The sequence below is a fragment of the Chelon labrosus genome (assembly GCF_963514085.1).
Source record: "Chelon labrosus genome assembly, chromosome: 6".
Lineage (NCBI taxonomy): Eukaryota > Metazoa > Chordata > Actinopteri > Mugiliformes > Mugilidae > Chelon > Chelon labrosus.
This window is the reverse complement of record NC_140342.1, coordinates 7,191,646-7,213,823: the sequence shown is the minus strand read 5'-3', so window position 1 is coordinate 7,213,823 and position 22,178 is coordinate 7,191,646. Positions and strand designations below refer to the sequence as shown.

The following is a 22,178-nucleotide window of genomic DNA, read 5'->3' as shown; positions in this document are numbered from 1 at the left end:
GCGATGCACCCACGGGTCATAACGGCAGTAAAACCTTCACACCAAGGACTGGTTTATTTGCCCATAAATCCAAAGTATTTATTTGTAGGAGGATGTTTGAGATATTTTTTCAGTATCACTGGAAAGTGAAAATTGCCTGCTGCTTACGACACTGAAGATCAGGCTCATGAATTGACAGAGAGAGATAATCTTTATGTCCAATATCTTATGCTCCCAGTAGCATGTGCAATGAAGTGGTATTTATGAGGCTTTTTATTCTCCACCTGGATTCTGTTGCACGGAGTTCCTTATCAGAGCTGAACACGCTGGCGTCACGGAATAATCAGCGGTGACTCCCACCTCAGCCTGTTATGACTTAAAATCCAACAAAAACTAATTATTTCTAACCTGACAACTAGGAGATGACGGAAGATCATAACAGAATTACACACACGTTACTGTGTGATCTGACTGACCCACTATCACAGGCTCCCTGCAGTATATTAAGCAGACTATGTTTTGAACTATAGCAGCCACAGGAATAATTGAGTCTCTTTTCAGATAGACCTAGTCCTTCATTTAAAAAAAATATATAAAAAATATTAATCTCATATTTAGATCTTTATTGCTTTGACAGCTGCATCTCTGGTTTACACAAGCAGGGTCCAAAGGCTGCACATAAATTCATAACCCCACTCAGTGACCCTGGTAAATCTACATGAAGGGCGTGTGTGCCAAAAGTTGTTTCGATATCAATATCTGATACGTCGTGTCGTCACATGTTTTAAAATAGACCCATATATAATCAACCTGACTGCATATCACACTGCTTCACATTGTAGTACGGCTGGTATGGCTCACACTGTAAGGGTTCATTTTATGTTGTAAAAACTCCCTGACGAGCCGAAATTTAATCATGGTGGTCATGAAGACACTCCTTTGGTGGCATAATATATATTCTCCCCACATGTAACAGATCGTTTCACCAGAAGTGAATATCCGTCTCCTTCTTCCTGTCCGTCACAGCCAGTCCAAAGTCAAAGTGCCATAAAACCTCAGTACAGTGATAGGAGAGCTGTGCTCTCCCTCCCCATTCTGGTCCGATATTCATGAGACATGAAGACAAAACCAAGACGGGAGTTAATGAAGATCACGGCTTAAAGGGATGATGGATGTCTTACAATAAATGCTTTTTTGTTTTCACGTTCACCTTCACCGGTGGCACCCAGCGAAACAGTGGACTTTGTCAAATGCAGTGAAGTTCGTTCAGCTCGGCTATCAGGAAACCTTCAGAACTGAACGTCATCAGTTGGATTTCACTTTTTTAGGGAGTAGGAAAGTGGCAAATTGGGATGCTGAGGAAGGTAAGGCTGAAAAAATACTTAATACTGATTACAGTCTTATGGGTGTGGATTTTGTTGATAGAATATTGCATGCCAGGTAACGCTTACTTTTTATCATTCAGTTGTTTTTACGTCTAACGTCACAATTCCCTGGAGTCATTCTTTTCAAGGAAATAACGTAAACTCAAACTGTAGATTCTGAAAGACAATGAAGACTTAATGTTGATGCGTTTATCATCACATTTATGATGTGTTGCTTCTGAAGGGGGACTGGGTTTGGGTGGACTCGAACATCGAGGTACCCATCGGAGCCAAGGTCAAAGTAACACCATCGGGTCAACGGCTTCTGGTGGACGATGAGGGAAAGGTAGACACCTTTTTCTGGTCTTAGGGCAAAACGAGTGTTGTTCACGTCGCATGCCATAAAGCACCAACATTTATTACACCGTTGGGTGTATCCCTCCTTTTGACCTATTTTTCAGGAGCGCAGGCTGTCGCAGGAGGAGGAAGCGTCTCTCAGGACCATGCATGCAACGTCAGTCGAAGGGGTGGACGACATGATCAAACTTGGGGACATGACGGAGGCCGGCCTCCTCAGGAATCTGATGCTCAGATACAAAGAAGGCACCATCTATGTGAGCCACATGTGTAACACACACACTAGAGAGAGTACATTTGGTCTGCTACAATAATAATTCACTGTCACATGTTTCCAATACAGTTTCATTTGTTTGAACAGTATTAACAAAAACAGCCTTTTGACACGTGTGATAGTATCTTAAATCCCTGCTTTAACATCACATTATATTTGTGGATATGTATATTTCACAGTCAAAAGAAAGCAAGTCGACTTATCTCAGAACATGTCACCTAGTCCCCTTAAAATGAAATTCCATGCTTAACTGTTATCTGTTCTGTCTTGTACTGTACATTGATCAGGCATAACATTATGACCACTTTCCTAATATTGTTTAAGTCTCCCGTATGCCTCCAAAACAGTTGTGACTCATCAGACAATGGACATGGGCCTTCTGAGGGTGTCCTGTGGTGTCTGGCAACAGAGTGTTGTTAGTGGGGGCCTTTGGGTCCTATGAGTTGAGGGGAGGGGCCTCTGTGGATCAGGCTTGTTCCATTGCATCCCACAGACACTTGATCAGTTTGGGATCTGGAGAATTTAGAGGCCAGGTCAACACACTGAGCTTTTTTTGTGTGTGTGTTTTGAGTTGTTCCTAAACTATTTTTGTATGTAATCCTGCTGGGGATGTCTGCTGCCATCAAGGAGTGTCATTGCTAAGGGGTTGGGGTACCTGGTCTGGTCTAGATGGGTGGTACATGTCTAAGTAACATCTACACAAAAGGTTTCCCAGCAGAACATTGTATTGTCACAATATGGTCAATGTTATTTATTTCTCGTGTCAGTGGTTTTAATGTTGTGGCTGATCAGTATATGTGCAGCAATGTATATTTCACAAATAAGGGGAAACAAGTATATTTCACAATAGAACTTAGTCCCCATAAAATCAAATTCCATGTTTAACTGTTCTTATCTGTTCTGTCTTGCACGGTATGTGCAATATAGGGCTCAACAGTGATAATTTTATAGGCTTTCTCAGTGTTATTTTAGAGTTTGACACCCTCAGGTACATGATGTGATAATGTTGATGACTCATCCTGCACCAGGGTGCTCTGTTGACAAAATAACATTGCTGTTGACTTGTAAAATGAATTTTTCTTGAGGTCAAGGCTGAATTTCTATCTTCCAAGAGATATTCTTTACTTCAGATGTTAGACGTAATGATATATGATGAAGTCCCAGATGTCTAATGCGACAATTATCCTGATTGTGTAGACCTACACAGGCTCAGTGCTGGTGGCAGTAAATCCATACAAGGATTATCCAATATACTCACATGAGCAGGTAAGGCCATGCATGACCGAGGACTTTCAACATCATAGACCTACACCAGTTGTAGATCATTGTCCTTTAAATTGTGTGCTCGAAAAAAGATGAAGGCTTCATGTTGTCCTTCAGGTGAAGTTATACCACGGTCAAAAGCTTGGGGAACTCCCACCACACATCTTTGCCATCGCTGAAGCCTGCTACTTCAACATGACACGCCGACTCAGAAACCAGTGCTGCATAATAAGGTCAGAGCATGTTGGATAGTCTTGAATACAATGCATGTCGTTGGTCAGCACTTTGCACTTTGCTGACTTTCGGTCCGTCTCTGTCAGTGGGGAGTCTGGAGCAGGGAAGACGGAGAGCATGAAACTAATCCTGCAGTTCTTGACAGCAATCAGTGGTGAGCTCTCTGAACAGCACATTGAGAAGCAGATAATGGAGTCCAACCCAATTCTAGAAGGTACTACACAAGCACAACACACTGATGTACATGCATTACACCTCTTCCATCCATGATCTATTACTACTTATCCTTAGAGAGTCGTGTGGGGCCTATCCCCAGACAGAGATAGTAAGGTGGTGTTCACCCTGGACAGGTTGCTAGTCTATCCCAGGGTTAACACAGAATGACAAATGACCATTCACACTCACATTCACATCTATAGCTTATTTAGAATCGCCAGATAACCTAACAAGTATGTCTTTGGAATGGGGGAGGATGTCGGAGCATCCAGAGAAAACCCACGCAGGGACAACATGCAAACTCTGCACAGAAAGGCCACAGCAGGCCGGTTTAAACCCAGAACCTTCTTTCTGTGAGGTGACAGTGCTAACCCCTGCCCCACCGTAACGAACCTCTAGCCAGAACAGCAGTAACATTTGCCTTTTGCCGTCCCTTGCAGCTTTTGGAAATGCCAAAACAATCCGCAACGACAACTCCAGTCGCTTTGGGAAATACTTGGAGATCTTCTTCAACAAGGAGGGAGTGGTTGAAGGTGCTCGCGTGGAGCAGTATCTCCTGGAGAAGTCCCGCGTTTGCCATCAGGTGAGGCAGCCCCAACAAATTTACGGTAGTTGTTATCTTTGTGGCGAGCAGGTATGTACTGTAAAGCTATAAAAGCACAGAACCTTATCTGTGTCAGGTTTATTTATCCAGTATCTTTATTTCTTTATATATTGTTTTTATATGCTTTGTTACTATCTCTATCAGTAACTACACTGAACCATGAAACCGTACTACCTCGTCCATCTGAGTTCATTTACATCCACTCGTCAGAAAACGCCTTTAATTAACGTTTTTGTACAAATAATAATTAATTATTCTTCACAACCTCAGGCCCTGGAGGAACGCAACTACCACATCTTTTACTGCATGCTGGCAGGAATCACAGCAGAAGAGAAGAAAGCTCTGAGACTTGGAAATGCTGAGGAATATGCATACCTTACTAAGGTACTGCAAGTCATTTTGCCACAGTTACCAAATTACATGTTGTTTTATGTGTAGTTTTGTATCGTCCAATAACTGTAAATCTGTGCTTTAGGGTGACTGCACTGCGTGCAAGAGCAGGAACGACGCTAAAGACTACAAACGCATTCATTCCGCCATGAGAATCCTGACGTTCTCAGAAGACCAGTGTCAGGAAATCCTCAAGCTGCTGGCGGCCATGTTGCACCTGGGAAACATCTGCTTTGAGTGTAAGTAGTCTAAGATAATTTGTGAACTTAAGGTTATTATTAAATTCAAACGACTATTCCTGACTGTAATGGGTGCTATATTTCATTCAGTATTGAAAACAATGAAATGAAAAGAAGGGGTGGATGATGATCTTTTTAAATCACTTACTTAATCAATTAGTTTTTTTATTTGCCCCCAGAAATAGGATTTAAAGATATTAAAACACATAGGGGGTATACATATTCTATGTTCATATTTGGGGTCCTGAATGATAATATAAATGTCAAAAGAACACTACAAGATTTAAAGCTCTGGATGTAAAGAATGGGAGCTGCCACGCTGAATGGACTTGTTTCTTTAACAATTATTTGTTAAACACAACCAACAGCTTATCTTTGATAGAAGAATACACCAGGCAAAATAAACAGAAAAAGAAAAGATTGAGTAAAAGTATTAGCAAATAAAAATGTGTTAAAAAGGTAAGCAGAAAAGTTTCTTCTGCTAGTGTTTTAGTAACATTACTACATTCCTCTTTCGGACTGAACATCTGACACACACACATCTAATGAAATATCATCTCATGGGTTTGCACTTTGTTGTTTGTATTGTTACATGTGGTGTTCCCATCAGCCACCACTCAACATAACCTGGAAACCAGCGACGTCAGCCATTCAGAACATTTCAGCACCGCGGCATCACTACTGGAGGTGGGCTTTTCTTTGTCTATTAAAGAATATGTGCTTCAGTATTAAAAAGGCTCTAGTTACATTTTTATTTTTTTTTAATTTTTTGCCTGTGTCTGGTCCCTGCAGGTCGAGATGTCTTCCCTGGCAGACAGTCTGACTCATCGTTCCTTCTTGACCAACAGAGAAAGAGTGACAAAACCCCTCAGCGCTAAACAGGCGGCTGACTGCAGAGACGCCCTCGTCAAGGTAATGAGGTCAATGAGTGAAGTCAGTGGGTGATTCAGAGCATTATGTGTGGATCCTGACACAGGATGACGGGAAAGCAGCCTGGCAAATGTTTCACGCTGCCTTTCATAAGCAAAGGACCCAATCATTCAATGTCAGAGAGGGTAAAATATTTGATACTAGCTGTATTCATGCAGTCAAGCAGGATCCAGTTTTCTTTTATATTGTTCAGTTAAGTTTAGTTTGATTGAAAATGCGTGTAAGACTAAATTTAACTGTAATCACCTGCTGTCCTCTCAGGCAATCTACGACAAGCTGTTCATATGGATTACTGGGAAAATCAACAAAGTCATCTATAAGAACATTGCCAAGAAGCACAAACACTCCTACCTGTCCATCGGCCTGCTGGATATCTACGGTTTTGAGAACTTCCAAACAAACAGGTCAAGAGACGTCTCTGCACCTCTCCCTTTAGCCTAACTGTTTGATAACCTAACAGTTAAATTTATTTTGATGGGCACGTGCAATGCTCTGTTTTTACAGTTTCGAGCAGCTTTGCATAAATTTTGCTAATGAGAAGCTGCAGCAGTTCTTCGTGGAGCACATCTTCAAGCTTGAGCAGGAGGAGTACCAGAGGGAGGATATTGTGTGGAATAACATCAAGTATAGCGACAACCAGAACATCCTCGACCTTCTGGCTGGGCAACCCTGTAACCTGCTGGCTCTGATCGACGAGGAGAGCCATTTCCCAAAGGTAGCGTTCTATTGGGATGCTTTGTAATCGATTGTATTATTTCATTAAAGTCTTGTGCTTATACTGTCAAACCTGATAATGACAACTTTACAAAACGTTTTTAATAGAAATATTTTGATGGGGGGGTCACAGGGTTCAGACTTCACCTTGTTGAACAAGATGAACCAGCAACACAGAGGAAACAGCTGCTACATTGCCTCCAAGAGCAGCTACGACACAGACTTTGGGATTTGCCACTTTGCAGGCGTGGTTTACTACGAGTCAAATGGTACACAAACAAACTCTGATTTATTAGAATCTTAACCCGTGCAAGAATGCAGCAATATATTGTTTTTGTTTGTTTATTTTCCAGGGTTCCTTGAAAAGAACAGGGATGCTATCAGTTTTGACATCATCATGATGGTTGACGAGTCCACCAATAAGCTGCTGCACCAGATATTTGAGGAAGAGCTTTCAACCAATGGGATGAAGACTTCTAACAACAGCAGGGTCATCATAATGTCCAGGAACACTCTAAGGGTATGGTTGTGCTGCAATACATGCTAATGTCACATGTTTGTTGAGACAAATCTTTTTTTTTTCCAACACAGAAAACTGATCTTATAACTATTACAATTGGCAGATATTTAAAATATCTGCCAATTGTAATAGTTATTTATTCATTTATTTATTTATTTTTTGCTTGTTTTCAATATTTATTTTACAGCTGTATACTCTTGACATGCATTAATGATGAACCCGGTGCAACAGTCGCCACTGAACCGGTGGCTTGGTCTCATCAGTTTATTTCTCTCTCCGTCATCCTTGCAGACTCACTCTGAAAACCGCAAACAAGTGCCGACCCTGAGCGGCCAGTTCCGTCATTCTCTGGACTCCCTCATGAAGGCTCTGTCTGTCTGCCAGCCTTTCTTCATCCGCTGCTTCAAACCCAACAATGCCAAGAAGTCCAAGGTAAAAGAGCAACTACTGCAGTATACGTGGATGACCACAGCAACACATGACAGTCGTTACGTGCGCCGAGTGATCTTGTGCTGGAAATAGTCAGACGAGATGAAGGGTGGGACAAAGGTTAACTTTACAGAGACTACAACACTTCCTCTACACCGTGTTGTTTCCTGGAATGATAAGGATGTAGCTGTGAGCCTGCCCCCCCCCCCCCCGCGTTTGCTTTTATTCCCTTTAAAGACACGTTGGCAATCAAAGGGGATTTTCCCATCTGTCTTGCTCTCCCTATAGCATCAGTCATTGTGCTGGATAAATAAAGATTCCTTCCTGTTTTGTGCCGTTAACCAACAGAGCAAATTTCCTGGAAACATAACCTGCACAGTGCGAAGTGCTGTGGTAGTAATCAGGGAGTTGTTCTCTCCCTTTAGATTGGAAAAATGAATTCTCCTGGTGCTTTTATTGCAGCATGGTTGTAGGGTGGTAGTATCAGTTGTTGGTCGATCCGTCACTTTAGTCCAGACATAAATATCTGTTGGGACATAAATACAGACACTGTATTATCTCCAGAGGATTAACGTGGTCAGTTTTCTTAGTCTAAAGAGTCACTAGTTGGTCAAATGTTTCTCCTTTCTTATGGAACATGAACTACTAGTTTGACTGATGCAAATGTAGTCATCCATGATGTTGCCATTTGTTGTTTTATGTAAAAAGTCACAGTAACTGTTTGATGGAACCCCATGAAATCTGGCGCACATGATCACCGTCCCCGCAGTTTGCGGACTGTGAGCTGGTTGCCCACCAACTTTGATCCACAGCCCCACAACATGCTAAAGTGTCCTTTGGCAAGGCACCGAACCCAGAGTTGATCCCTATTGGTAAGCTAACCCCTTAGCGTGGTCGCACTCCCACTATTGGTGTGTGACTGTGTAGGAAAATAAGAAAGACTTTAGTCACAATAAACAAAAAAGAATTTAAAAAGTTTCCATTGGATTCAGTTGTACTGTAAGTTTATCACAATAACTTGGTGAACGTACATATTAGCCCTGCGATGGACTGGCAACCTGTTAAGGGTGTACCCCGCCTCTCGCCCGATGACAGCTGGGATAGGCTCCACCGCCCACAAATACCCCAGCGACCCTTCACAGGACAAGCGGTTACAGAAGATGAATGAATGAATGTGCATATTATACATGTGAAATATTATCATGTTAGCCTTGTCACTGTGATCGTTCATATATATATATATATATATATATATATATATATATATATACATATGTTAGGGATGCACCGAAATGAAGAAACCAAGGCCGAAAACCAAGCACCGAAAGAAATTATTGTGACAATTATTAGTACCATTGCATTTATGGCTATGACTGTGTACTAACCTCACTAAAATCAAGGCATTGCAATTGCATAAATTAATATTAATGTTTCAAAGAATAAATCAGTTACAAAATTATGAACATATTTATTTAGCACATTCCAACAATGCACAATATAAAATAAAATAAAATTCAAAATAGAATGTTTAACTTGACCCCACTCATGTGTACATTAAATAGTAATGGAGCAGAAGCTTTTGCAGCTGGAAATCAGCATCGATCCACTGTGCGGTTAGACTGAGTATATTTGTTTTAATTTTTATATAGAAAAAGTGGTGCACTGCACCTTTAGAAAAATGGCGATGTCCCTTTAAGAAAGATGGTAGTCTTAATTGAAGTTGTGCACGCTGTGGATGTGTGCAGCTGAACGGGCATGTCGCAATAAGAAGTGAAAAAAATAAATAAATAAACGTTTGTCTTGTTGTTTGTTTTGGTGGTGCAGCAGATAAATGATTAGACTAACATTTAAAACATATTTTTTTTTCCAATGGCACGCGATCTACCAGTTGATTGCGATCGACGTATTGGGCACCCCTGCCCTTTGCCTTGGCATCATCACTGGGAAACTTCCTTGCTCGGAATATTATACAAGCAATGTGTCTTCCCATTTGGTACATTAAACATAGTCTAAAATAAGAAACAATACACAAAGAAAGAACACAAAGTCTGATTTTAATTGTCACTGTTGAATATGACACTTTTAAACATTCTGGATGTAACCAACATACATTACTCATAACCACTTTAATCTCCTCTAGGTGTTTGACAGAGAACTTTGCATGCGTCAGCTGAGATACTCGGGCATGTTGGATACGATCCGTATCCGCAAACTGGGATATCCCATTCGACACACCATTAAGGACTTCGTGGATCGCTACAGGGTGCTCCTGAAGACGACCGTCTGTGACCCCAAAACTGTAATGTCACCATGCAGTAAAATTGTTGACTGATTTAAAATCCATTCATGTGTTTGTGGAACCCCAAATGTTTTTATCACAGCAAATGTCACTCTAATGACCAGATGGATGAATGAGATTCTTTTAGTTTATGTCTTAAGGAATTAGCTTCTCTTTTTTGCACTTATCAAATGAATGTTTTATTGTCTCTCCAGGCGTCGCCTAGGCACTGTTGTAAAGCCATCTGCAAGGCAGAGATTGAAGGAAAGCACGAGTGGAAAATGGGCAGGACCAAAATTTTCCTAAAGGTGCAGAAAGATTAGAATTCAAAGCACATTGTATTGTAGCCTGTGTAATGTATGTAACAAAATGAATCACACATTCCATTCTCTAGTAAATTATTCAGTTGTTGGTGTACACTGTAGTTCACTGCTATGAAATCTGATTTTAAAGATTTTCTGGACAAATCAAAAATGAGTATTTTCTTGCTTTATTTCAGGATGCACATGATGCTTTCCTGGAGCGGCGGAGGGAGCAAGAACTCAACAGGGTAGCTTTGGTGATCCAGAGGGTCATGCTGAGACATATTTACAGGTGCAGTTGCTAAGAAGAGTAAAGTAAAAATGAGAAAGAGAAACCATCAACATTATCTCTCCCTGTTAGAATGGATGTGCGTGTCACTTTACTACAGCGACTGATAGTGCTGTTTTATTGGCCTTTGTGATGCCCACGATATGATGATGATAATGTTACACAAAAAAGACAGCAGATTTTGGCAGTGATAGTTTATTGTCCCTCACTTCTTTTCTTAGGAAGGCTTTTCTGACGAAGCGGAGGGCTACCGTGGTGTTGCAGAGGAACTGGAGAGCTTACACTGTACAGAAGGTGAGGACCAAGGTTTGATGATTTACAGCCTCTTATAAAACTCAGCTGAGTTGATTACATAACGCTTTGATCTTGATATCTGAAGTGGACTTAAAGGCAGTTCTTTGACCTTGTCCTACGTTTCCTCCCCACTTCGCTTCAGCGTGGCTTTGAACGGCTGGTGTCAAAGATCCGAAGTCGGAATCTCCAGGCACAGTACCAGAGACAGCGAGAAGCAGCGATTACCATACAGGCGCAGGTACGTGTACTCTAGATACTGCAGTGTAGCATTTGTTGTACTTTTATTATACGTTCTCTAAAGATTGTTTGTGATATGTTAGAAAATATCTGTACTTTTATGAGGGCCTTCTTTAAGTGGGTTTTACTGTGACTTTTAATGTATTTGAGATATTTTTGGGAATATCCATTGTTATCAAAATGCATTCAGTCACGAACAAACAGGCCAAAGCCAACAGAACCAAAACCCATGTTGGAGGAGTCCAGGTGGAAGGTGAAAGAGAGTGAGGATTGTGACTGCCAGGTTTTATAAGCTCAGGGAGACTGGCCAAGTGCTCCCAATTGCTCAAATTAGACCCGCCCACTGAGGTACCTGCAGAAACAGACAAGACAAGGGGAAAAACACAAAACAGGCCCTAGTGGCAGGTGGCCGTCACAACAAGCTGAAATGAAGGCAACTGGACTTGAAAGGTTTCTAGAAGATGGTTCACCAAGTAGCCTCCTCAGTTCTAAAATACTGTTGGGGAGCTTTAATGGGAACATCTGTGGGAGATCTGAAACTCACACAGCTGGGGTCTGTTAACAACACCATACTCAATCTATAATTTTGGGAGTCTGTTTCTGATCATGTTATTCTTTCCCAATGAATGGTACTCTAACGACCCATTATTGACCAGAGACTCCAGTCTCAAGGTGTGAACAGGGGTGCAGCTTTTGGGTGACAGACTATACCTCAGTCCACCTCCCCTGTTCAGAGAGCCTGTTCAGTTTCAGCTTATTTTTCGATATACCATGACCTAAATGAATGTCACATATTAAATTTAGTGCAAATGTGGTGTGTTTTCAATGCATCTTACCATGCATTTCTTATTTAACTTAAATGCAACGGGTTGTAGGTACGAGGCTACAGGGCAAGGAAGGGGCTTTTACGTCTGGAGGAAGAGTCCCAAGCTCTAATTGGCCTGCAGATTAAGCAGGAACTGGAAGAAATTGCTAACCGGGAACTACGGCTTGAAAAAAGGAGGCAAAGCGCTAAGGAAACAAAACAGATGTCAGAGGTACCACGTGTCGTTACGCCATCCTCAACCTCAACAACCTCTACCTCTTCAGCGGAAGAGGAGGATGACATGTTAGATGACGTCAACGATGAGTATTCGTTCTACCAGTTCAGCGTCATTCACTTCCAGAACAACGCTACTCACACTCATGTCAGCCACAGGCTCAAGAAGCCTCTTCTGCACCACGATGATGAGAGCGATGCTCTGGTGAGAGGCAGAGAAGACACACAGACAGCTGTCTTACTGTGAACTCCAAAGATTTCTATCTCACACTTCTCCTCTCACTCGTCTAGGCATGTCTGACCGTATGGTGGCTTATTTTGCGTTTCATGGATGACATAATAGAACCAAAATCCTTGGATACGACGTCACAGGCAACAAGCAACATCTCCCGTCATATGCCTTCCAGACAGGGCAGGAGGCTGAGCAACCTAGTGGGACTCGACCAGGTAAACTATTACGAATGTCTCACTGCCTTGTGCTGTACACTAAAGAACACAGAAAGCGAAATAAATGCTGTTATTTATCCTCTGCTGATCAATTCTGAACAGAAAATACTGAGGAAGAACAAGCAAAAGCTTGGAGGAGGAAACAGAAAAGTCTCAGCCATTCCTGAGGAGGTTGTTAAAACATTCATCTTTCAGTCATTATTCCTCTGTTCATTCATAATGTTCACTGTGTCAGACCTGTTCATATTCTTGTCTTCTTAACCAGCCAGAGGACCTGATAGAAGAACAGGACGTTTTGATTGGAGAGGGTCCGACACTGGACCGGCCACTTTCCCCGTTGGAAAAACTTCAGATTATTGTTGGATATGGTTTGGCAAGGCCAGACATACGGTAAAATGGTTTTCTTGTCTTTCGTATAACTTCGTATGAATAAAATTTTGGTTGAAAGTTGAAAGTTTTTTTTTTCTTGTTGTGTTTCTCTGCCCATGAAGGGATGAAATCTACTGTCAGATCTGTAAGCAGCTGGTGAACAATAATAGGGTTAAGAGCTGCAAGCAAGGCTGGATTCTCCTCTCCATCTGTGTTGGGTTCTTCCCTCCATCAGACCTCTTCTTGGAGGTCAGTCTGCAGGAAGTCATACTATTCACCCGCAGTTTGTTATCAAAACTCTTGTTCCCGTTATTGCACATTGTAATTTGAAAAGATAACTCGGTTAATTATCACTGTGAAGGAATGCTTTGGCTTCGTATTGTTCAAGGATGATAAACTTGCATACTTCTAGAAGTTCAGGTCTTCCTGGTATACGTATATTCTGTAAACTCAAATATTCTGGGTCTGCTAATAATTACCTTTCTTAAATATGTATTTTATTTGACTAAATACTCTAGTTCTGTTTGTTTTAAATGCCACATTTTATGTTTAATCCACATAAAAGGCTTATGAGAAATATTTGCCTTTGTTCTTAAAATCCTCGTATAGTTTGTGCACTGCCTTAGCTTCTGCAAACAGACGGCTTCATAAGTGGACAAAAAGGTTAAGTCATTGCTGCTTTTTTTTTTTTTTTTTTTAATGTGTATCCATCCGGTCCACTACTGCACCAATCTTGTGTTTATTCGTCTCAGATACTTAACCTGTTCTGAGGCAGTTTTTATCACAGAAAACCTACCATGCAGTCCTCATTCTGTCTCTATCGTTCACACTTAGCCAGATGCCGTCCTGTTCACTCTGTCCTGTTCTCCTCTGCTCCACAGTACTTGAAGAGGTTTATCAGAAGATGCCCAACTGATTACAAGGAATACTGTTCTCAGCGCCTGCGTCGGACAATGGCCAATGGAGAACGGAAGGAGTGTCCCTGTTGGGTAGAGCTGGAGGTAAAAACACACCATCAGCTGTGCTATGCTGCTGAAGTCGCCATTTTATTTTGATGGTTTTTTTTTTTTTTTTTTGAGCAATGACTGAAATGATCAATATATTAACTGTTCTCCTCCTCCATACTGACAGGCTGCCAAGTCCAAGAAGCCCATAGATGTGTCTGTGACTCTAATGGACGGCCGTGATGTTAGGCTACATTTGGAGTCTGCCTCCACTTCTGCTGAAGTCTGTCAAGCTGTGGCTGACAGGATTGGCCTTAAAGACATCTATGGATTCTCCCTGTACATCGGCCTCTTTGACAAGGCCAGTGACAGCTTCTTATTTGTCTCCCTCTTCATTATTCTGCACCTTTTTTTATTCCAGCTTCTAAACTTAGTTTGATGTTGAAAGTTGAGTACATACAGGCACCGCATTCACTCAGTCTTTGCTGGTCTTCTGTCTCCAGGTGTGGTCTCTGGGCAGCCGTGGGAAGCACGTGTTTGATGCAGTGTCTCAGTGCGAGCAAGAGATGATGAGGCAGGGCGGCGAGGAGAAGAACGCCCCCTGGAGGCTCTCCTTCCGCAAAGAACTGTTCACACCCTGGCATGACTGCTCTGTGGACCCAGTCAGCACTGATCTGATCTACAGGCAGGTCATCAAGGGAATCAAGTCCGGAGACTACTCCAGTGATAAGGTAAGGCTCTGGGGAGAAACTGCTTCATTTAATTCATTTAATGGATAGATCATTTATAAAATGTTATGCAAAGCCACTTTGATCTCATTTGTGAAATTTCCTGTCAAATACAGTATAAAGAACACAAGCAAATAATGGAGCAAATAATGATGATGAGTGTCCAGTTCATGTGACTCTTGAATAATGTGCTAGCATTTTGAAAACCTATGCATTCTAATATAACAGTCCTGCACTAAGTCCTGCACTGTTGAATTGTTCTGTGTTGTACCGACACATGTTTCTATTATTTTGACAACCCTAGAAACACTTGTTTCTTGTGTTTAATTTAATCCTGTTTAACAGCACCACAAACTACATCCTCCAAATTGGCCATACAGTTGAATTACCACATGTCTTACAACAGAATCTGCTGCTATTCTTAAATTAAAGCAATAGTAGATAAATATATTTGTTTATAAAAACCATTTTAAAACACCACCCTCTGCTCAAGGATATTGCAATAAGCATTCTTGTTTTTAAAAGTTTCAGAGACCAAACTTGCAAATTGGTTCATTATTTCTTACTTGTTTTAGTTATCGATGCACGTTTCTCATACAGGATCTTGAATTATGTCACACTTAAATAAGCATCATGAAGAAAGACTGGTTCGTGTCAACTGTATTTAATTAACTCTCTCTCAGGAGGATGACTACGTCCAGATGGCTGCAAAGCACTTTTACATCCAGTTTGGCATGCCACACAGCAGCGAGAAAGTCCATAGGGTGGTTGAGGAGTGCATCACCACAGAGCTCATTGAGAATAAATCTATGTCTAAGTGGATCCAGCTCATCAGCACAGCACACTCAAAGGTAAATAAGAAAACAAAACAAAAACGCTGCTCTATGTCTTTTTTGAGCAAGGCTATAAACAAGCTGGATTAGCGTATGTTTGTGGCATTAGAGCCATGTCTAGTGTTTAAACAATATAGAATTTCTTCATTTCCAGGGTGCCTATTTAATTGTGTGTGTGTGTGTGTACTGTTTATACCCGTTTTCAATTTCATTTCATCTTCAATTGAGTAGAATAGAGGCGAAGCACCTGAGGATACTTCTTACTTCCTGATTTTGCAGGGTCCTTATGCCAAGGGGACGCACACTGCTGAAAGAGTAAAAGGAGAACTGGTCGACAGCGCCCGAGAGAAATGGCCACTCTACTTCTCTAAGTTTTATGAAGTTACAATGACTTCAGGTCAGTCAATGTACAGCTTGGCTGGCATGCAGAATCTTAACTACCATCACAGGTTGTGATAAAAATCCACGTATCTTTGTGTTTAATATGACATAAAAATGCTTTAGTTTTATACTTCATATTATAAAAACATTTTTAAAAATCTATGCGTATAGCAGCTCATAACATTTCTGGCCTGATGTCACCATGTAATACAGTTAATATTTTAAATATGTACGTCTTGCCATGCACTGTTTTGTTCCCGTAAGATCCTTGATGGATTTGAACAATCTGTTTAATTTGACGACAGACCACAAACAACTCTACTGCTGTAACATTTACATTCTTATATTTGTTTCCAGGACCTCCTTTGCCCAAAAACAGGTTCATTGTAGCTGTAAACTGGAGTGGCATCTTTTTTGTGGAAGGAAAAGACAAGAGATTCCTCGAGATTCCTTACATAGAAGTAAAGAAAGTCCAAAAGACGAGGTACTCCCTTGCAAAGCATTTTTAATTGTACTTGAAAAAGAATGACGGAATTAAAACCTCGATGTTTATGATCTCTCCTGTGACAGCCAATTCGCCAAGTCCGTGAGTTTGAGCACACTCAGAGGGGACATTGTCCTGAATTCTGAGGAAGTTGTGGACATGGAAGCCCTGATAGAGGAAAATGTGGAAGGGCTGAGACAGCGTTCACTGTATGCTGTGGCTCAGCAGGATGTCACCAAACCAGGTAAGAGTCTGCAGCACATACTGTACAGTATATGTAAAGAGGCTCACACCAAAACACTCATTCATTGCTCTCTCTCTCTCTCTCTCTCTCTCTCTCTCTCTCTCTCTCTCTCTCTATTTCTGCTTCTGCAGCTGACCCCACGCTCCTAGTTTGCAAACGAGGGGACCTGCTGCTGGTCGAGAAAGACAAAGGATACTCACCTCGTGACCGCTTCAGAGCTACCAACCAGCGCACCAGCAGCAGTGGTGTAGTCAACAAGGACACTGTGCAGTTTCTACCAACTCTCCACAAGCCATCTGATGAAATGCTGGTACAGTAACATTTTGATCTCGAACTTATTAGTTAGTGTTAGATGCCACGGAAGACTGTTGTCGTGACAGGAAGTAAGAGACTGAGACCAGAGGGTGTAAAGACATGGAACTTTTCCATTTTGAGCTTTCAGGTCTGTGCAGCAATGTTTTCGTAGTCCTCTGCTTCATTTGAGCCCCACCATGTGATGTAACTGACACCTCGTTTCTAACCCTTCAGGAATTGCTCAGTTCGAGCCAGAAGAAATCTATGGCCACAAAGACTACATTTCAGGGAGAAGACGCAATGGCTCCTGCATCTTTGAAAGACTTTGCACTTGACAACTTCAGGTAATTCTAAAACTGGATGAGAGTCACTTTTCAAAATGGCACCTCTCCAAAATGGAATATTGACCCAACAATGAGTTTGGAAATAAGTTTAGATTTAGTTGGCAGCAGAAATAAAGCTGCAGTGATGCAGAGCATATAGAAACAAATATATCATACTAGTTCTTTGTTTTCTTGTGTGCATGCCATGCTGTTTCAAAATATTGCAAACTTAAGAAAAAAAACCTTAAGTCACTGCTGTTTTAATGGTCCACTCACCCTGCATTGCTTCTGTGTCACAGGCCTGCTGGCAAAGAGGGCGGTCGGCTTGGCGCATCCAAAGGGGTCCATGAGAAACTGTGGGTCTATTCCAGAGACCCACTCAAACAGCCACTCATGATGAACCTGGTCCGCAACTCTGATCTCAGCAGCCTGGCCTGCAATGCCTTCTCTGATATCCTGTGAAAAAAATATGCTTTTTTGCACATTAGGGTGATTTTGTTGATTGATTGACGAATATCTGCGACTAAGGGCAGTTTTAGTAGCATAGAAATACACGCTGTTGTTGTTGTTGCCAATTTATTCTTAAAATGTAGATTTAAAGGAAAGAGCACTTCTGGATCAGGTAAAAGAACCTCCTCGTTTTAGTCCTTAACCTTTGCTGCTACCTATCCTGAAGTACATGGGCGACTACCCCGTCAAACACGTTCGCAGTCAGATTGAGCTCACTGACCAGATCTTCGGTCCTGCCACCCAGCATGTAGAACTACAGGATGAAATCTACTGCCAGATTATGAGACAAATGACCAACAACAGCAACAGGTGCTCCTTTCGTTATGTTCAGATATACGTCGCACCGAATCAGTAGCCAGCATATCTAATCTTCTCTCCTTTTTTCCTTTACCTCGCTCTGCCTCACTGTCAGATCGAGTACGGACAATGGGTGGGAGCTGATGTGGATGTGTACAGGCTTGTTCCCGCCCAGTCCGAAGTTGATAAAACATGCTACTCGCTTCCTGGAGTCGCGGCCCAGAGACCCACTGTCCGCCGGCTGCCTGCAGAGGCTGCAGGAGATATGCAGGTCAGTCTGGAGCTAGATATAGGAATTAGAAGTAATAGATCACATGTGAGGAGATGAGAACAAATCATCTCATCACAAAATCTGAAACTTGAAGAACTCGTTGTCCATAATGATTGTAACTGTAATAAATATATTGAATATTATTATTATTATTATTATTATCATTATTATTATTTTATAGTCCAATCATTTAGCATTAAAGTTGCACCTTAAACTTGATGGACTCCAAAATGACAGAATTGTCAAAACTGATGGAACTCATTTCTGGTTCAGAGTAAATTCTGATTACTACAGTTGATATATGCAACTTGGTGGGGTCTTTAAGGTTAAAATTGTTTAAAACCAGAAGATATTAGATAGCTGTTTGAGGTTGAGCCCTACTTTTTAAGACAAATGAATGGTGCTGAATTACACTATGTTTAAAATTGGTTGAGAAGCCTTTTGAGTTCAATATTATTGCAGCAGTAATTAATACAATTTCACATCTGGCAAAAACACAGCATTACTCTCTTTACAAAGTCCACATTACCTTTTGGTAAACTGTAGTGATGATTCCAAAGTTTCTAAAGATACCGAATATGTCAGGTTTAATTTTTGGGAGATGTGTCCGAAAAAAACCCCAGAAGGTATATTTCCTGGAACAGCGTAGCCATACAAGCATGGAGTAGATTTTAATATTTCATCAGTTTGATGAATAGTTCAAACTAGATGACTTTTTGATGATTGCTTTTACTCCTTGTTTAAAGGTTGTCACAGTTCTGTGTGTGGAAACAGCAACTGCCACAATGGTTTGAACAATGGTTAACAACTGAATCCATAAATTTGAAATGGAATTGCTACTCAATGTTTACAGCTGAAGTTCAGCTGCTGACTTTATGTCACTGAAATGTCACTTTCAGCCTTTTTATAAAAACTTTAAATCAGGTGTATGTATGTATTTAGGGTGTGTATGTGCAATAAATGAATACGGCTGATCTGTATCCACAGAAAGGAGCCCAGGATGCTTCCTCCCCATGCGACAGAAGTGGACGCCATCCAACAGAAGAGCACTAAGATCTTCCAGAAAGTCCACTTCCCAGATGACACCAGTGATGTAAGACACAATGAATTCTGTTCATTCTGAGGAAGTTATTATTCGTGAACCTGGTGTCAGTTGATTGTCATTTTTACTTCTTTTTGTTTGCTAATGGAAGGATGTTGGAACTAAACTTAACTGTGTCTTGCTTCCTTTTGTTCCCCCTGTCTTTTCAAAATATATTTACCATGAAAATGTAAAATCCCAGATTAAAATTTTGGGGATTTTGGGAACCCAGGAAATTCAGCATGACTCCCATGTCATGTCGTGTGTAAAATATGAATCTATATCCAGCTTTAGCTTTGCTGGCTGTGTGGACTTTCATCCCAACACTAATACGTCTTGTCTTGCTGTTGTGCAGCTATTCCAGGTGAAGTCGACAACCACGATCAAAGAACTGTGCGTCAGCATTGCCTCTCACCTCCATCTAAGCTCAGCTGACGGATTTGGCCTGTACATGAAAACAGCTAGCAAGGTGGGGTCGGTTAACATTCCAAGTATGTTTGTCAGTATCCGTTTCATAACCAGTGCCTACATTGTCATGTGACAGATTATATGACAATGATCTAAATCCTGACTTGGATATCCAAGGCCATATAAAAATTACATTTGCTTTCTCCCCTTTTTTTTATGTGGATGTTATGTGGACTTCAATGCTTAGATGACCAGCCTGGTCGATGAGAAGTATTTCTTTGACAGTATAAGGCAGACGTCAGACTCTCCAAAAAAAGCTAGAAAAATGAAAGAAGGTAATGCATCACGCTGGCACATTGAGTTTTTTTTTTTTTTTTTACATGTCAGTGCTTCTCCATATTTATTCAATTCAAATCTTGATTCTCAGTCAATCAGGCCAACATGCCGTGCCTGTTTATGTTCAAGAGGAAGCTCTGGTTCAATGTGAACCCAGGGAAAGACCCGGTCGCAGATCGCATGTTCCATTTCCCTCAGGTATATATATCCGATAATCACAGTTTCCATTCTGAGATTTTATTCTTGCTTTTAAGATGCATATTTATCATGATGTATGACATGTTTTTCTTCCATATAGGAGATGCCCAAGTACCTGCGGGGACACCACAGTTGCACCAGAGAGGACATGTATGATCTGGGTGGGCTGCTGTTCAGAGTCCAAGTAGACTCGGACAGGTCGCAGTTTGTCATGATCCCCAGAATGCTGGGAGAGCTGGTTCCTGCTGACCAGCTAAAAATCATATCCGCTGATGAGTGGAAGAAGGTAAAGGAAGAGATGCACAGCTGTGTGACAGGAACTCGATCCATTTTAAAGGAATAATCACTGAGCGTTTTCCTCCTGCATTCTGCTTGCAGCATATCATCTCCTCGTACAACAAGCAGAGTGGCATCACTGTGGAAGAGGCCAAAATTGCATTCCTGAAAATCATTTCAAAATGGACAACCTTTGGCTGTGCCTTTTTTGAAGTTAAAGTAAGTTACCAGGATAAAAAAAAACAGTTACATTAACAGACCAATAGACAAACTGATTTGTCATTTCTTGTCATTTGCAGCAAACGTGTGACAACAGCTACCCAAATGCAATTTTGATTGCCATCAGCAAGCTAGGGGTCATCTTAATAGACCCAAAAACAAAGGTATGTTCAAAGATTAGCCTTAAGTTGTTGATATTATTATGTTCACTGTTTCTGATTAATACCAGCGTGTGTAGTCTTGTCACATCTGTTAATTAAAAATAATTCCACACAATTCTTACATTTTAGTCACATTCAATCTCAGCTTTATGTATTTTTCTGCTAGATCATTGTGTTTTGTCGTCACAAAAATAATGAAACGTATTTATACCGTACTGAAACCCATTTAGGAACAGCTGGTCGTGCACAATTTCAGCCGCATCACAGAGTACCACAGCAGAGGTAACTCCTTCCAGATGAGCATTAAGACCCTGATCGGGACCAGCAACTTTGTCTGTGAAACCACACAGGTGAGTAGACCGCTTTAAATGTTGTATGTTCATACATACTGAAGGCATTTCTCCCGGAACGATGAGCACATTTGAGGGATTTTCTAACTAAAACATTCTTTCCTTCCTTTTTCAGGCGCACACCATGGAGGACCTTCTGAGATCGTATGTCAGTATGTATGAGGAGCAGAGGCAGCCTTTGCGACTGAAGAACCAATTGCGATTCTGAGGCTTCAGTGGCAGGACGACAGACAGGATTTATACTTTGTGATTGTGATTTATACTTTACATGAATGCATGTTTCAAATGACAAAATTGTCCCAGAATGGTGAAATTTCAACTTTGAGCGTAACATTTTCATTTTTATTTTCCTGATTCCAGTTCTTAATATTTACCACTGTAAGAACGGTAGTGTATCTAGAACCTAGACTTGCATTTATGTAAATTTGGTGATATTAAACTTATTAAACATGTTTACCAGTGATTAACTTTAACTGCAGCTTTCACGGAAGTTTAATTGCATTTCTCTGCTCCTTCATGTACCGATTTATCTCTGATTTTACTAATACTAATATTTATTACACATTTCAGATCTTATCTCTCAAAGTAAATGTTTTCATTCTATCACAGCTGCATGACAACACAGATTAAAATTGCGGCTTTCTTTTTACCCTTTTTCCTATAGTCTATTTTGCATGGATGTATTGTCCACTTTTCTTTTACAAAGAGCCCTTTTATGTTTTCATTTGGAGACATGAAATGCATGCTTAGTAGTGTAATGGAGCTACAGTATTCTGCACACTACATGCATGCATTCCAACATAACCAGAAAATTGTGTTAAGTCTATGGCCTAAAAGATAACAAACTACTGCTGAAAAAACACTCTGACTGATGAAATACATTGTTTAACCGGATTGACCTGATTGACCTGACTGACAGGAATTCAGTATGAAGACAAATTATTATCCGGCTCCAATTAGCTCTGCAACTACATTCGTGACTTTATCATTATAGGAAACTGGAAATAATTTGTATACTCTTTTCACTGTGAAATTTAAGATCAACTTTTTGTTGGCCTTCTGATTGGTTTGC

At 40.9% G+C, this 22,178-nt stretch overlaps 1 protein-coding gene across 1 annotated transcript; it reads left to right on the top strand.

The window, feature by feature from the left end:
• Positions 1-1,831: 1,831 nt before the first annotated feature.
• LOC311489865 (unconventional myosin-VIIa-like) lies at positions 1,832-21,343 on the top strand. Its single transcript, XM_084547176.1, has 44 exons — positions 1,832-1,957; positions 3,172-3,240; positions 3,355-3,470; positions 3,558-3,685; positions 4,128-4,270; positions 4,562-4,675; positions 4,767-4,920; positions 5,531-5,607; positions 5,713-5,832; positions 6,112-6,254; positions 6,355-6,565; positions 6,698-6,833; positions 6,918-7,084; positions 7,376-7,516; positions 9,654-9,812; positions 10,007-10,099; positions 10,291-10,385; positions 10,604-10,676; positions 10,771-10,914; positions 11,789-12,157; positions 12,244-12,399; positions 12,502-12,573; positions 12,665-12,789; positions 12,891-13,017; positions 13,650-13,769; positions 13,900-14,073; positions 14,216-14,443; positions 15,124-15,291; positions 15,553-15,670; positions 16,012-16,138; positions 16,225-16,382; positions 16,514-16,692; positions 16,911-17,020; positions 17,299-17,457; positions 17,672-17,818; positions 17,922-18,077; positions 19,065-19,170; positions 19,514-19,627; positions 19,814-19,901; positions 19,994-20,100; positions 20,201-20,386; positions 20,479-20,595; positions 20,676-20,759; positions 20,987-21,343. The coding sequence occupies exons 1-44, from the start codon at positions 1,847-1,849 to the stop codon at positions 21,122-21,124; spliced, it is 6,027 nt and encodes a 2,008-aa protein (XP_084403302.1). The 5' UTR covers positions 1,832-1,846; the 3' UTR covers positions 21,125-21,343.
• The last annotated feature ends 835 nt before the right edge of the window (positions 21,344-22,178 follow it).

Bases quoted from the DNA above. Each gene is read 5' to 3' on its own strand.
- LOC311489865 (XM_084547176.1), top strand. From the start codon at position 1,847: ATGCATGCAACGTCAGTCGAAGGGGTGGACGACATGATCAAACTTGGG. The intron at 10,100-10,290 runs GTGCAGAAAGAT...GCTTTATTTCAG, and splicing joins GGACCAAAATTTTCCTAAAG to GATGCACATGATGCTTTCCT. The intron at 16,693-16,910 runs GTACAGTAACAT...CTAACCCTTCAG, and splicing joins AGCCATCTGATGAAATGCTG to GAATTGCTCAGTTCGAGCCA.